General features: G+C 41.5%; 2 protein-coding genes across 2 annotated transcripts in view; one reads left to right on the top strand and one right to left on the bottom strand.

Moving 5' to 3' along the window:
- The first annotated feature begins 2,717 nt into the window (after nt 1-2,717).
- LOC128203318 (uncharacterized) overlaps nt 2,718-13,992 on the top strand; it is a 54,074-nt gene continuing 42,799 nt past the window's right edge. Inside the window, exons 1-2 of the mRNA XM_052904695.1 lie at nt 2,718-2,911; nt 5,406-5,495. Coding sequence (XP_052760655.1) covers nt 2,851-2,911; nt 5,406-5,495 — 151 coding nt within the window. The 5' untranslated portion in view covers nt 2,718-2,850. The remainder of the gene's footprint in view (nt 2,912-5,405; nt 5,496-13,992) is intronic.
- On the bottom strand, nt 5,535-10,339 carry LOC128203345 (galactosylceramide sulfotransferase-like). Its single transcript, XM_052904729.1, has 2 exons — nt 10,201-10,339; nt 5,535-7,343 (listed from the first exon to the last, which is right to left on the bottom strand). The coding sequence occupies exons 1-2, from the start codon at nt 10,236-10,238 to the stop codon at nt 6,116-6,118; spliced, it is 1,266 nt and encodes a 421-aa protein (XP_052760689.1). The 5' UTR covers nt 10,239-10,339; the 3' UTR covers nt 5,535-6,115.

Here is a 13,992-nt window from a genome sequence, read left to right as displayed (position 1 = left end):
GCATGAGCACCCTCCTGTCCTCATGGAGACCAGCATGGGCACCCTTCTGCCTTCATGGAGACCAGCATGAGCATCCTCCTGTCCTCATGGAGACCAGTATGGGCAACCTCCGGTCCACATGTAGACCAGCATGGGCAACCTTCTGCCCTCATGTAGACCAGTATGGGCACCCTTCTGTCCTCATCTGGACTTGTATGGGCACCCTTCTGCCCTCATGGAGACCAGTATGGGCACCCTTCTGCCCTCATGGAGACCAGTATGGGCACCCTTCTGCCCTTATGGAGACCAGTATGGGCACCCTTCTGTCCTAATGGAGACCAGTATGGGCACCCTCCTGTCCTCATGTAGACCAGTATGGGCAACCTTCTGCCCTCATGGAGACCAGTATGGGCACCCTCCAGCCCTCATTGAGACCAGCATAAGCACCCTGCTGCCCTCATGGAGACCAGAATGGGCACCCTCCTGCCCTTATGGAGACCAGTATGGGCAGCCTCCTGCCCTTATGGAGACCAGTATGGGCAGCCTTCTGCCCTTATGGAGATCAGAATGGGCACCCTTCTGCCCTCATGGAGACCAGTATGGGCACCCTCCAGCCCTCATGGAGACTTGTATGGGCACCCTTCTGCCTTTATGGAGACCAGAATGGGCACCCTTCTGCCCTCATGGAGACCAGTATGGGCACCCTCCAGCCCTCATGGAGACCAGTATGGGCACCCTTCTGCCCTTATTGAGACCAGTATGGGCACCCTTCTGCCCTTATGGAGACCAGTATGGGCACCCTTCTGCCCTTATTGAGACCAGTATGGGCACCCTTCTGCCCTCATGGAGACCAGTATGGGCACCCTCCCATCCTCATGGAGACCAGCATGGGCACCCTCCTGTCCTAATGGAGACGAGCATGGGCACCCTTCTGCCTTCATGGAGACCAGCATGAGCATCCTCCTGTCCTCATGGAGACCAGTATGGGCAACCTCCTGTCCTCATGGAGACCAGCATGAGCACCCTCCTGATCTTATGGAGACCTGCATGAGTACCCTCATGTCCTCATGTAGACCAGTATGGGCAACCTCCTGCCCTCATGGAGACCAGCATGAGCATCCTCCTGCCCTCATGAAGACCAGCATGAGCACCCTCCTGTCCTCATGGAGACCAGCATGAGCACCCTCCTGTCCTCATGGAGACCAGTATGAGCACCCTCCTGTCCTCATGGAGACCAGTATGAGCACCCTCCTGTCCACATGGAGGCCAGTATGAGCACCCAGCTGCCCTCATGGAGACCAGCATAAGCACCCTGCTGCCCTCATGTAGACCAGTATGAGCAACCTCCTGCCCTCATTGAGACCAGTATAAGAGACCACCTGCTCTCAATGAGACCAGTGTAAGCACCCTTTTGTCTTTATAGAATTATCCCTCTCCCTCTCCTGCAGCACCCTGTCCCTCCCCTCTCCTGCAGCACCCTGGCCCTCTCCTGCAGCACCATGTCCCTCTCATGTAGCACACTGTCCCTCTCCTGCAGCACCATGGCCCTTTTCTGAAACACACTGTCCCTCTCGTGCAGCACCCTGTCCCTCTCCTGCAGCGCCCTGTCCCTCCCCTGCAGCACCCTGTCCCGCTCCTGCAGCACCCTGTCCCTGCCTTGCAGCACCCTGTACAACTCTTGCAGCACCCTGTCCCTCTTATGCAGCACCCAGTCCATCTACTGCAGCACCTTGTCCCTCTCTTGCAGCACCCTGTCCCTGCCTTGAAACACCCTGTCCCTCTTCTGCAGTAACCTGTCCCTCTCCTGCAGCACCCTGTCCCTCTTCTGCAGTAACTTGTCCCTCTCCTGCAGCACCCTGTCCCTCTTCTGCAGCACCCTGTCCCTCTTCTGCAGCACCATGTCCCTCTCCTGCAGCACACTGTCCCTGCCCTGCAGCACCCTGTCCCGCTCCTGCAGCACCCTGTCCCTCCCTTGCAGCACCCTGTCCCGCTCCTGCAGCACTCTGTCCCGCTCCTGCAGCACGCTGTCCCTCTCCTGCAGCACCCTGTCCCTCTCCTGCAGCACAATGTCCCTCTCCTGCCGCAACCTGTCCCTCTACTGCAGCACCCTGTCCCGCATATAGCATTCGAATATACAATTGCTGAGTTGTAATTGATGTTTGCCAATACTTGGTGGCATCAGCATTTGGTATTAACCTCGACCCCCTGTTGCCATTTAATACGTTACGCTCACGGATTAGAAAAGGTTTATTACAAAGTGAAACGGATATTTGTTTTTGGAACGACGAAATCAATTCCTCACCATTGTTTTGCAAATATGATATGAAGACAGTTAATTGGTACACGTTGTGTACGTGTTTTTGCCCGTGCTTTGTTCCTGTTTTCGAAAGTATCAATTTTCTATTATAATACTTTTCATAGAGATGTGCAGCAAATGTCTTGTAAACAAATAGCCTGTTTCATATACAGGTGGTTGGTCCTATTGTAATGAGTGGAATGAGAGATGGTTTTATGTTGAAGCATGGCAGAAATGCAAATGCGACCAAAAACACAGACCCAGGGAAAGGCTCGTGTAAGTTACGTAATTAATTCCTGTATAAGCGGTGATTGAACCACAAAGTGTCATATATTCCAATTCAAAGAGCAGACCATAAATAACTTCTTCATACGACCAGGGTTTATATATAATTGTTTACAATTTGTTGATATACAATATGTACTTCTTCAGCGACGTAAACCGCTAACATCTAAAGGGTGTTATATTTCAGTCATTATTCTTTAGTTAGAAATCAATATCAAAACTACAAGGAAGTTATATATGTATTTTAAACAAACTATTTTATTCATGGAGTGGTAATAAACACATTCAGAATGATTTCCTGGACATCACTTATCTTGCTGTTGAGTTTTCCAGCGCATGTTTTATCGAACAGTAAGTTTTTATATCATCACTTAAACTATTACAACTAGCTGCATGTGAAACAAAATCTACTTTAGCTCTCATAATTTTCATCATTAAAGTCAACAGGTACCACTACATTTTACACTTTTTTAAAGAATGAGCATTTTCTATGTATGATTTGTAATTGTATTTATAACATGCTTTGAATTTTAATATCTTAAGTCAAAGCTCTTTCTTACATGAAATATGCAATTAAGTAAGAAAAAGGTATCGAGCCTGACACAATCCAACTCGGATTGAGAGCTTGCGTATACTTAAGCCGAGGGAGGGGAACCCATAAGTGCTGGGCCCAGGGAGGGGAGCCCATGAGTGTTGGGTCAGGGGAAGGGAACCCATGAGTGTTGTGCACAGGTAGAGGAACCCGGGAGTATTAGCTCAATGGGAGGGGAACTCCTATGTGTTTTGCACAGGGAGTAGAACCCGGAAATGTCCCCAACCAAAGAGGAAAACCTCTAAATGTTTGGCCCAGGGTGGGGTACCTTACATGTTGGTCCCAGGGAGGGGAAACCCACGAGTGTTTGGCCCAGGGAGGGAAACCCATGCGTGTTTGGCCCAGGGAGGGGAACCTATGAGTGTTGGGCCCAGGTAGGGGAACCCATGAGTGTTGGGCACAGGGAGGGGAACCAACTGCACAGGGACGAGAATCCATAAATGTCTGACCCTGGGAGGGGAACCCATGAGTAAAGGGCCCAGGAAGTAGATCACATTGATGTAGGGAACAGGGAGTGGAACCTATGAGTTCCAGGGAATGCGGGAGTATTGGGTCCAGGGAGTTTTGGGCTAATCGAGGAGAACAAATGGATGTTGTGCCCGTGTGGAACTCCCCTACCTAGACCCAAACATGTGAGTATTGGCCCAGCAAGGATAACCAATGGATGTAGTGACCAGGGAGTGTAACCCATGACCGTTGGGTCCAGGTAGTGTTGGGTCAGGAGTGGAACTCCCTTACCTAGACCCAAACATGTGAGTATTGGCCTAGCGAGAATAACCAATGGATGTAGGGGCCAGGGAGTGTAACCCATGACCGTTGGGTCCAGGTAGTGTTGGGTCAGGAGTGGAACTCCCCTGCTTAGACCCAAGCATGTGAGTATTGGCCCAGCGAGAATAACCAATGGATGTAGGGACCAGGGAGTGTAACCCATGACCGTTGGGTCCAGGTAGTGTTGGGTCAGGAGTGGAACTCCCCTACCTAGACCCAAACATGTGAGTATTGGCCCAGCGAGGATAACCAATGGATGTAGGGACCAGGGAGTGTAACCCATGACCGTTGGGTCCAGGTAGTGTTGGGTCAGGAGTGGAACTCCCCTACCTAGACCCAAACATGTGAGTATTGGCCTAGCGAGGATAACCAATGGATGTAGGGACCAGGGCGTGTAACCCATGACCGTTGGGTCCAGGTAGTGTTGGGTCAGGAGTGGAACTCCCCTACCTAGACCCAAACATGTGAGTATTGGCCCAGCAAGGATAGCCAATGGATGTAGGGGCCAGGGAGTGTAACCCATGACCGTTGGGTCCAGGTAGTGTTGGGTCAGGAGTGGAACTCCCCTGCCTAGACCCAAGCATGTGAGTATTGGCCCAGCGAGAATAACCAATGGATGTAGGGACCAGGGAGTGTAACCCATGACCGTTGGGTCCAGGTAGTGTTGGGTCAGGAGTGGAACTCCCCTGCCTAGACCCAAACATGTGAGTATTGGCCCAGCGAGGATAACCAATGGATGTAGGGACCAGGGAGTGTAACCCATGACCGTTGGGTCCAGGTAGTTTTGGGTCAGGAGTGGAACTCCCCTGCCTAGACCCAAACATGTGAGTATTGGCCCAGCGAGGATTACCAATGGATGTAGGGCCCAGGGAGTGTAACCCATGACCGTTGGGTCCAGGTAGTGTTGGGTTAGGGAATGGAACCCGGGAGTTTTGGGTCAAGGAAGGGGAATCCATGTGTGTTCGGGACAGGGAGGGAGGGGGGAGGGGGGGAGCTTATTTACCCTCGCCATCGGGTAATTACCATGCGGCGAACACGCTCCAGATTTCATTAAGTCGACAAGTATTTAAAAAACAATAACATCATAAATTATAAATAGATAAAAGCAACAGTAAATATAGCGTGCATGCTTTGGACTATGAAATATATCGACGTCTTCACAGAAAATTAAAATCTAGTATTTTTTTTATAAAATTATCGTCTTAAGATTATACCTATTACATGATGATAAAAGGAACAGTATAAGTTTATCAATAATAGACCTACATTGAATAGACCTACATTGTATTTTTTCTGATTTTTAGGCTCTGCTTACATGTATAACGTATATTTCCTTGGCAGTATAAAAAAGTTTGAAATTCATTAATCTGAAGGGATCTCCCCCATCACGCTAGGAGGGTATGACCTTATTAATAAGAGTATAGGCCTCCGAGTGCATGACTTGATAACAAATCGAAGCTGTACATGTCGTGTCTGTCCGTTCAGGCTCCGTGTTTCCGTCCGGTGACCGGTTTACCGTTGTCAACGTGGAAGATCTGGAGGATGCACGCCTCTACCAGGACGTCAAACGCACAGGTATGACGTTCACGTACAGGGGACATTTACGATAAAATAAGCACATGGTGAGTTTTTACTTTATTGCACACTGAAACAATTTTATTGATTAATAGTTATAACTCGAAATGTAAATCAATATACATGAGTACTATAGTATGCAAATTTTGGTAAGCTTTTCCAAACATTTACAATTGGTTGCAGAAAAGGATTTTTGCACTAAAAGTTCAAGCCTAAAGTGGTCAATTATTTTAATTATTTTTGTTTGGTTCACATTATCGGCTTTACAAAACGCCTTCGTGATTTAGCTTTAAATAATAAGAACAATCCACACCTACAGGTTTAATTATTTGGCATGTTTACTTGCACATAGTGGCCTCCTCTAATTCATAAGGTACATTCCTACAAATGTGCTTTAGATTTTCAAAACATACAAAACAGTGTCTATGTCACTTGTGCTATTATCAATGGTCAATATGGTGCTATACTAGGTATGACAATGTAACCAATCACACCCGTTCTTTATCACACTCAATAATGCATTCCCGTCCTTATTAAATGAACCGTTCACAGGATGTTGTGTTTGACGTATATTTTCATTTCCCCTTGACACTACCAATGGGTTAAATCTGTTAATTGTTTCATGCCGTATGTTGGTTTTGCTTTCTTCTCCATTCAATCTGCTTATCTTGTGTCCAGTCTGCGGACCCATATTGTCTTTTGCGAATTTCTTGAGTGAATTCGATCTCACCCATATGCATAATCTTACAATCACTTCTGTCCATTATGAACTTTTCATTGAATTCACTTTCAGGTATAATAATTTCTGTTCTGCTTTCCTCCGACCTATTATGGCAAAATTCTTCTACCTCTTTCCTTACCTGTTTAAAATGTTCCGTTTCCCTTGCAAAAGACTGCCCTTCCGCTTCGACCTGCCGTTGAAACTTAGCAAGAAAGAAATCATAAATCATGTAATCAAATAGTGAATGCTCCTCATATAGTTCCCTGAGGTTTTCTGATACAGGAAAAGCGACTTCCTCTTTTTCACCTCGAACGTTTTTCATAGCGTACATGATGTCGTTCAAAGCCCAATTTAGTCTTCTCTTCATTAAGATCAATCCTTCATCAAACCGTTTAGCTGGAATGACAACACTAAACTTCCTATCTAAGACGTTGTGCAGATATTCATTGAATTTCCGTACATCTCGCGACTTAACTATCTCAGGATCCACGCCGTACTCTATAGCCATTCTGTTGTTCAATAGAGAATATCGTGGATCTTTTGCATCAAACTCTTTCGGCGAGTTTAGAAACTTAGCGACAGGATCGGGGCTTTCATTTTTAAGTTGCCGCATAATTAAAGGCCTGAAATAGTTCAGGATGGACTTGAAATGGGAGAACGGCTCCCGCACTGTTCCTACCAAAAAAGAATCAGTGTGTAAGACAGATGACCACTCGCGGTCGCCGTACAACACGTGATGGCACAGGATGTCGAACTGTGTACCATTTCCCGCCATAATGGTGTTATATTTCGTGACAGACTCGTTCGTACTGATCACATTTGGGTAACCGCAATTGTTGTATTCAAATGGCAGTACAAACGTTAGGTTCCTTCGCCATCCAAATCGTAGAAATATCGCCTGCGTTGTCGTGCTCGCTGCCTTGTGAACCTTTAAGAAACCGACATGAGTAACCGGAGTGGGCTTCGCACCTTCATTTCTGGTTAAACCATCTGTTTTTATGGTGTATTCCTTGCGGATATTAAGTGAATCCAGCAGCTGTTCAGGTTTTGTAGCTGAAGTGAAGAATTCCCGATGCATCACACTTACTGACATAACCGTTAGCACCAGCATGACAACGCCCACACTCCTGGAAACATATACAACCGTTATCAATACGGTCACACTCCTGAACCTATAGATATAACCATTATTACCACGGTCACACTCCTGAACCTATAGATATACCATTAATACCACGATCACACTCCTGAACCTATAGATATACCATTAATACCACAATCACACTCCTTAACCTATAGATATACCATTAATACCACGGTCACACTCCTGAACTTATAGATATATCATTAATATCACGGTCACACTCCTGAACTAATAGATATACCATTAATATCACGGTCACACTCGTGAATTTATAGATATACCATAAATACCATAATATCACGGTCACACTCCTGAACTTATAGATATACCTTTAATATCACAGTCACATTCCTTAACATATAGATATACCATCAAAACCACGGTCACACTCCTAAACCTATAGATATTCCATTAATACCACGGTCACACTCCTGAACTTATAGATATACCATTAATACCACGGTCACACTCCTGAACCTATATATATATATATAACATTAATACCACGGTCACACTCCTGAACCTATAGATATACCATTAATACCACGGTCACACTCCTAAACCTATAGATATACCTTTTATACCACGGTCACACTCCTGAACCTATAGATATACCATTATTACCACGGTCACACTCCTTAACTAATAGATAACATCATCATAACCGCGCTCACGCTCCTAACATTATAGATATAACCACCATCGTCGTGCTTAAACTCCTTTCATCATATATTTATATTTCCACCATCATTGCGCTCAAGCTCATTACATTATAGATATTACCACCCTCCCTATGCTCGAGCTCATTTCATTGTAGATATAACCACCATCGCCGTGCTCAAACTCCTTACATTATAGATATTACCACCCTCCCCATGCTCAAGCTCATTACATTATAGATAAAACCACCATCGCCGTGCTCAAACTCCTTACATTATAGATATTACCACCATCACCGTGCTCAAAGTCCTTACATTATAGATATAACCACCATCGTCGTGCTCAAACTCCTTACATTATAGATATTACCACCATCACCGTGCTCAAAGTCCTTACATTATAGATATAACCACCATCACCGTGCTCAAACTCCTTACATTATAGATATTACCACCACCACCACCGTGCTCAAGCTCATTACATTATAGATATAACCACCATCGTCGTGCTCAAACTCCTTACATTATAGATATTACCACCATCAACGTGCTCAAGATCATTACATTATAGATATAACCACCATCACCGTGCTCAAAATCCTTACATTATAGATATTACCACCATCACCGTGCTCAAGCTCATTACATTATAGATATAACCACCATCACCGTGCTCAAACTCCTTACATTATAGATATTACCACCACCACCGTGCTCAAGCTCATTACATTATAGATATAACCACCATCGTCGTGCTCAAACTCCTTACATTATAGATATTACCACCATCAACGTGCTCAAGATCATTACATTATAGATATAACCACCATCGTCGTGCTCAAACTCCTTACATTATAGATATTACCACCATCAACGTGCTCAAAGTCCTTACATTATAGATATAACCACCATCACCGTGCTCAAACTCCTTACATTATAGATATTACCACCATGACCGTTCTCAAACTCCTTACATTAAAGATATTACCATCATCGTCGCGCTCAAACTCCTAGAAAAATATATTTTGAATTGAAATACAAAATGAATTACCATCATGTTATGTTAGTTTTGTAAATATATATATATATTGCGTTTTCGGTCATTTTTTTGGACTTATTAAAATGTTGGTCTTGATACGATAGTTAATGACAGTGGGTATGAGAAACTGCTAAATTTTCTTTTAAACAAAGTCAATATCTTATAAAAGATGATATTTGAAAACAAAGCACCGTTATTATAATAGAAAAAAATACAACATTTTGGCCAAAGTTCAACGCTGTTTTCTGTATCACCAATTCGAGGGGTGAAAGCGAAAAGGTCCACCCTTCGATATACTTCACCACGATTCACGTTCTAAACATTATAAAATAAAGATTCAAGACCATATACTCGAGTAAGAAAAGATTCAAGATCATATAGTCGAGTAAGGAAAGATTCAAGATCATATAGTCGAGTAAGGAAAGATTCAAGATCATATAGTCGAGTAAGAAAAGATTCAAGATCATATAGTCGAGTAAGGAAAGATTCAAGATCATATAGTCGAGTAAGGAAAGATCCAAGATCATATATTCGAGTAAGGAAAGAAATACCCACGTTTGAATAAAACTTGCCCTAAGATGATCTTAAAATATGCTAATTGACGTGTGTATGGTTTGCTATGTCATGTGACGTCAATTAAAGCACTTTTCATCACTTCATCAAGTACCAAACGTTGCATTTGACTTGGACTCGCTCATGTCTTTGTAAAATGTACTTTTTTGTATGACGAAATTAGTTTTGGCAAATCATAAGGAGTGTTAAAACTTAAAACTAAGACACTGACGGCAGGAGCCCTTCAACTTAAGTTGATATGGGCTAAAAATTGTCTTCGAAGTCCACGATTTTGAAAAGCGTAAGCAATGCGATTCAACAAAAGCCTTGAAGGTTGAGTTACCCTTTTGTATGTGTAGGAGTCCTTTTATATATAATATCGATATCAAAGAGTAAAATTGATATAAATATTTTAAGTGTTAGAAGTGTTTTAAGACGCATTACCGGAAAATTGATGACAAATATGAGCAAGTCCCCATAAATAATCTAGCTATTATTCGACACAAAAACAACGATCAAACCGCACAGCGAATCATACGTCTTTCTTGTATATATAACATCCATAATTTAGAGGAAAGAACTTGACCTACCCAATAAGCGTCCGTATAGAATTGTTGTTTAGAGACATGGTTTATTGTCCAAGCCTTATATTTCACATTTAATATCATTCGTTTGATCCTTTGAAATATATTGCGTTTCCTAGTGTGGGATTTATGACAAGGGCTGAAGAACATTACTACAATATAACGAGATCATCTTTATTTCAGCATTGATTTGGGCAACATGCTGCTGGGATTATACTGGCTTACTTGAACAGTGTGTACATACCACGTGGTTTGTGACGAAACATTTGGTTATTGCAGGAAGCAAAATACATCTCGATTCAGATAGGTTAATTATCGCTGTAACTTCGTTATTTTTATATCATTTTTTACAAAACATAGCGCAGGTCAAGGAAAAAAATGTTCACTATATTCGGTTACCAAGCGATATGTTGAGCAATATTATTTTATTTTCAAAAATCGTGGGCAAACGCTTAGAATGTATAAAATATTGTTTGTTATAGCGAAATGCAAATTACGTTTCTAGTCCAAAATATGTTTGTATATAAATTCACCATGTTTGCCTTTAAAACAGAAGTCTCTGAATGCATATTCTATCTACAGGGTATGTTCAAACCTACAGATGGGGCTCAAATGATATAGAAATATGTAATGTTTGTCTTTTGTTATTACGAAAAGCAAAACATTTTTTATAGCGAAAAGCAGTTTTTGGAGGTACAATGGCAAACTCTCTTCTTCTTGCTATGAGCACGATGAAAACATGTTTTCCAATAATTGTTTGCAAAGACAGTAGATATCAGCATCAGTTGTATTTCAAGCAATTGCAAAACATATATATGACAATCATTCTGCTTAGTATGTCACTATTTTTATTTATCAGAAAAAAATGATCACAAAAACACGTCGCACGTTCTTCATTAGCTCGTCTGTTTCTTTTACAAAATTGGAGGTAATGCGTGGTATATGATTTAATATGTATTAACATTGTAAAAAACTACTTAAAGTGATACTCGTATTTATAATAAATATAATTAATATAACAGACATAAAGTTTGATATATAAAATTTAAACTTCTTACTAAATAACGCATTTATAGAAAATATCAATTACTGATAACAAGAATCTTACCGTGTAATTAATTGCTGGAAACGCATAAATATTAAAAATAAAAGCATGGCTTGAAAATGCAAAACGCTTCACCCATAAGAAGCGTGTGTAGGCACATTGGTTATTTTAATTAGTATGTTATTCTTATGGTAAAATTTCTAAGGTTCTTTTAATATTTAAGATGCACTCTTCCCAAATAAGATTTATCACAATTAAGACAATTGTTCTGATATTCTAAAATAGATGAATAAATGTCGAAAACAATGGTTCTTATGGAGGATACCTAGTTTAATTTAAAAGAAAGGTGAAGAAAACATGTTCAAAATGGTATTTCTACCTTATGAAACTATAGTAGATCACAGTAAATATTTTAGCACTCACCAATCATTTAACAAGTTTACATTTTCAGCTGTTAAATACACAGTTACAATGTTGTTATCAGTACTTAATAATTCGCATAAATGCATTATTTAGTGAGTAGTTAAAGGTCACTCAAAATTTATGTTTGTTATTCATGTGTGTGTATTGATTTTGAATAAGAGTGTCACTTTAATGATTTGAATTAATTTTACGATAATGTATGTTAAGTTCGTTACGTAAATGTACAAACTCACCAAACAACTACAGATCACTCAGACGGTATCGTAACAGAATTGCGGATATATTGTCGCAAAATAGTTCCAGGGTACGGTTATGACTGTCGTGCAAGACACTTATTTTGAAAACCGGCAGATAAACTCACGCAGTTTGTTAGTGCCAGTCACTCTTGATATTTTTTTATTTGACTATTTTTAGAAGTGGAATCTCTGGTACGATGTGATATATATGTACATGAAAACGAAATATTTTGATTAAGAACTTTCTATTGAGATGCGCCATCAGTTAACGGCATTAAAGCCTTAGCGTATTGGCATTGTCTCGTGTAACAGAGGGCAGACACCATTATGGAACTTTATGATTAATAAAAGATACAAATATTAATTAACTTGATGAATATGATGTTATTTGCGGGTTATTGATGACCTTTGTAACATGTGTTGTTAACACAAACAGGCTGTATAGCTCTGGGGTCGTATACTTAACACAAAATTCCATGCATTTTGCAATATTTATCTACGTCAACCCTACGTTACCCTACTTTTATAGGAGGCAGTTACGCGTTATGCCCCATGTGCACAACCTAACATGCTGGTTCACATTCATGTAAAGTTTTATCACTCTGGTTTTCTTACATTTTTAAATATACGTGACACAAGACTATATTTGCATACTTACAAAGTCAAGAGCTAAAAATCAACACACACAAAACTCGCAAGGCACAGAACTGGAGTTCTATATAGGCTACTTAAAGTGTGTCAAGAGCCATAACTCTGCGCTTATTTGGCGAAACAAAACACAAAACTCAATGGGCACAATTTCACATGCTGTGGAAAACATTCATGTACATACTCTATATGCCATGTTTTCACAAAGTCAAGGGCCATTAATCTGCACTTTCTAGTGTAGTCACACACACAACCACATACCTGTAAAGTTGTATCACTCTGGCAAAAATACTTTTGGAGATGAGCGCAACACGAAATTGCATGTCATAAAAACTACAGTAAAAACCTCTCTATGTCGAAGTCGTTGGGACATCGTGAAATACTTCGAGATAACGAATATTCAATATAAGCGGAATACAAAAAGTGTTGTTCTAATCCGAAAAAATAGAAAAGAAGTTCGACACGATAACAGAGTTAGACATTTTTGGCAAAGCGATACACAAAACCCAGTGTGCATGACTTCATATGTTGGTTTACATTCCTGTGAACTTGTGTGACCACGGCTGATATACTGTTGCTGATACGCGCGACAAATGATTGCATGCTCTATAATTATTCTCATGTTTTCTTGTGTGTTTAGTTTTGCTAGAAGTAGATATAAGTCTTGAGGCTAGACTAGAGGATTGGTTGATGGAAATGTGGTCGCGGAGATGGATTAGAGACTAGTTTGATGAAAATGTGGTCGCGGAGCTAGACTAGAGACTAGTTTGATGGAAATGTGGTCGCGGAGATAGATTAGAGACTAGTTTGATGGAAATGTGGTCGCGGAGATAGATTAGAGACTAGTTTGATGGAAATGTGGTCGCGGAGATAGATTAGAGACTAGTTTGATGGAAATGTGGTCGCGGAGATAGATTAGAGACTAGTTTGATGGAAATGTGGTCGCGGAGCTAGATTAGAGACTAGTTTGATGGAAATGTGGTCGCGGAGCTAGACTAGAGACTAGTCTGATGGAAATGTGGTCGCGGAGCTAGACTAGAGACTAGTTTGATGGAAATGTGGTCGCGGAGATAGACTAGAGACTAGTTTGATGGAAATGTGGTCGCGGAGATAGATTAGAGACTAGTTTGATGAAAATGTGGTCGCGGAGCTAGACTAGAGACTAGTTTGATGAAAATGTGGTCGCGGAGCTAGACTAAAGACTTGTTTGATGGAACTTTGGTCGTGGGACTAGACTACAGATTAATATAACGCAAATAGAAAACATATAATTATTATCACTTATAACAAATACAAAGATTATGTCTCTGGCTAGACATTCGATGATTCTCTTTTCTCATCATGTCCCTTTGGTTTGATTTGAATACGGTCAGTAATGGTTTGTATACAGTATGCATACAAACACAGAATAGCTACCATATGACAAACAGTAACGATATACCTGAA

This window comes from Mya arenaria, chromosome 2 (assembly GCF_026914265.1).
Source record: "Mya arenaria isolate MELC-2E11 chromosome 2, ASM2691426v1".
NCBI classification, from domain to species: domain Eukaryota; kingdom Metazoa; phylum Mollusca; class Bivalvia; order Myida; family Myidae; genus Mya; species Mya arenaria.
The sequence above is the reverse complement of the archived record's forward strand: the minus strand, read 5'-3'. Positions and strand labels throughout refer to the sequence as shown.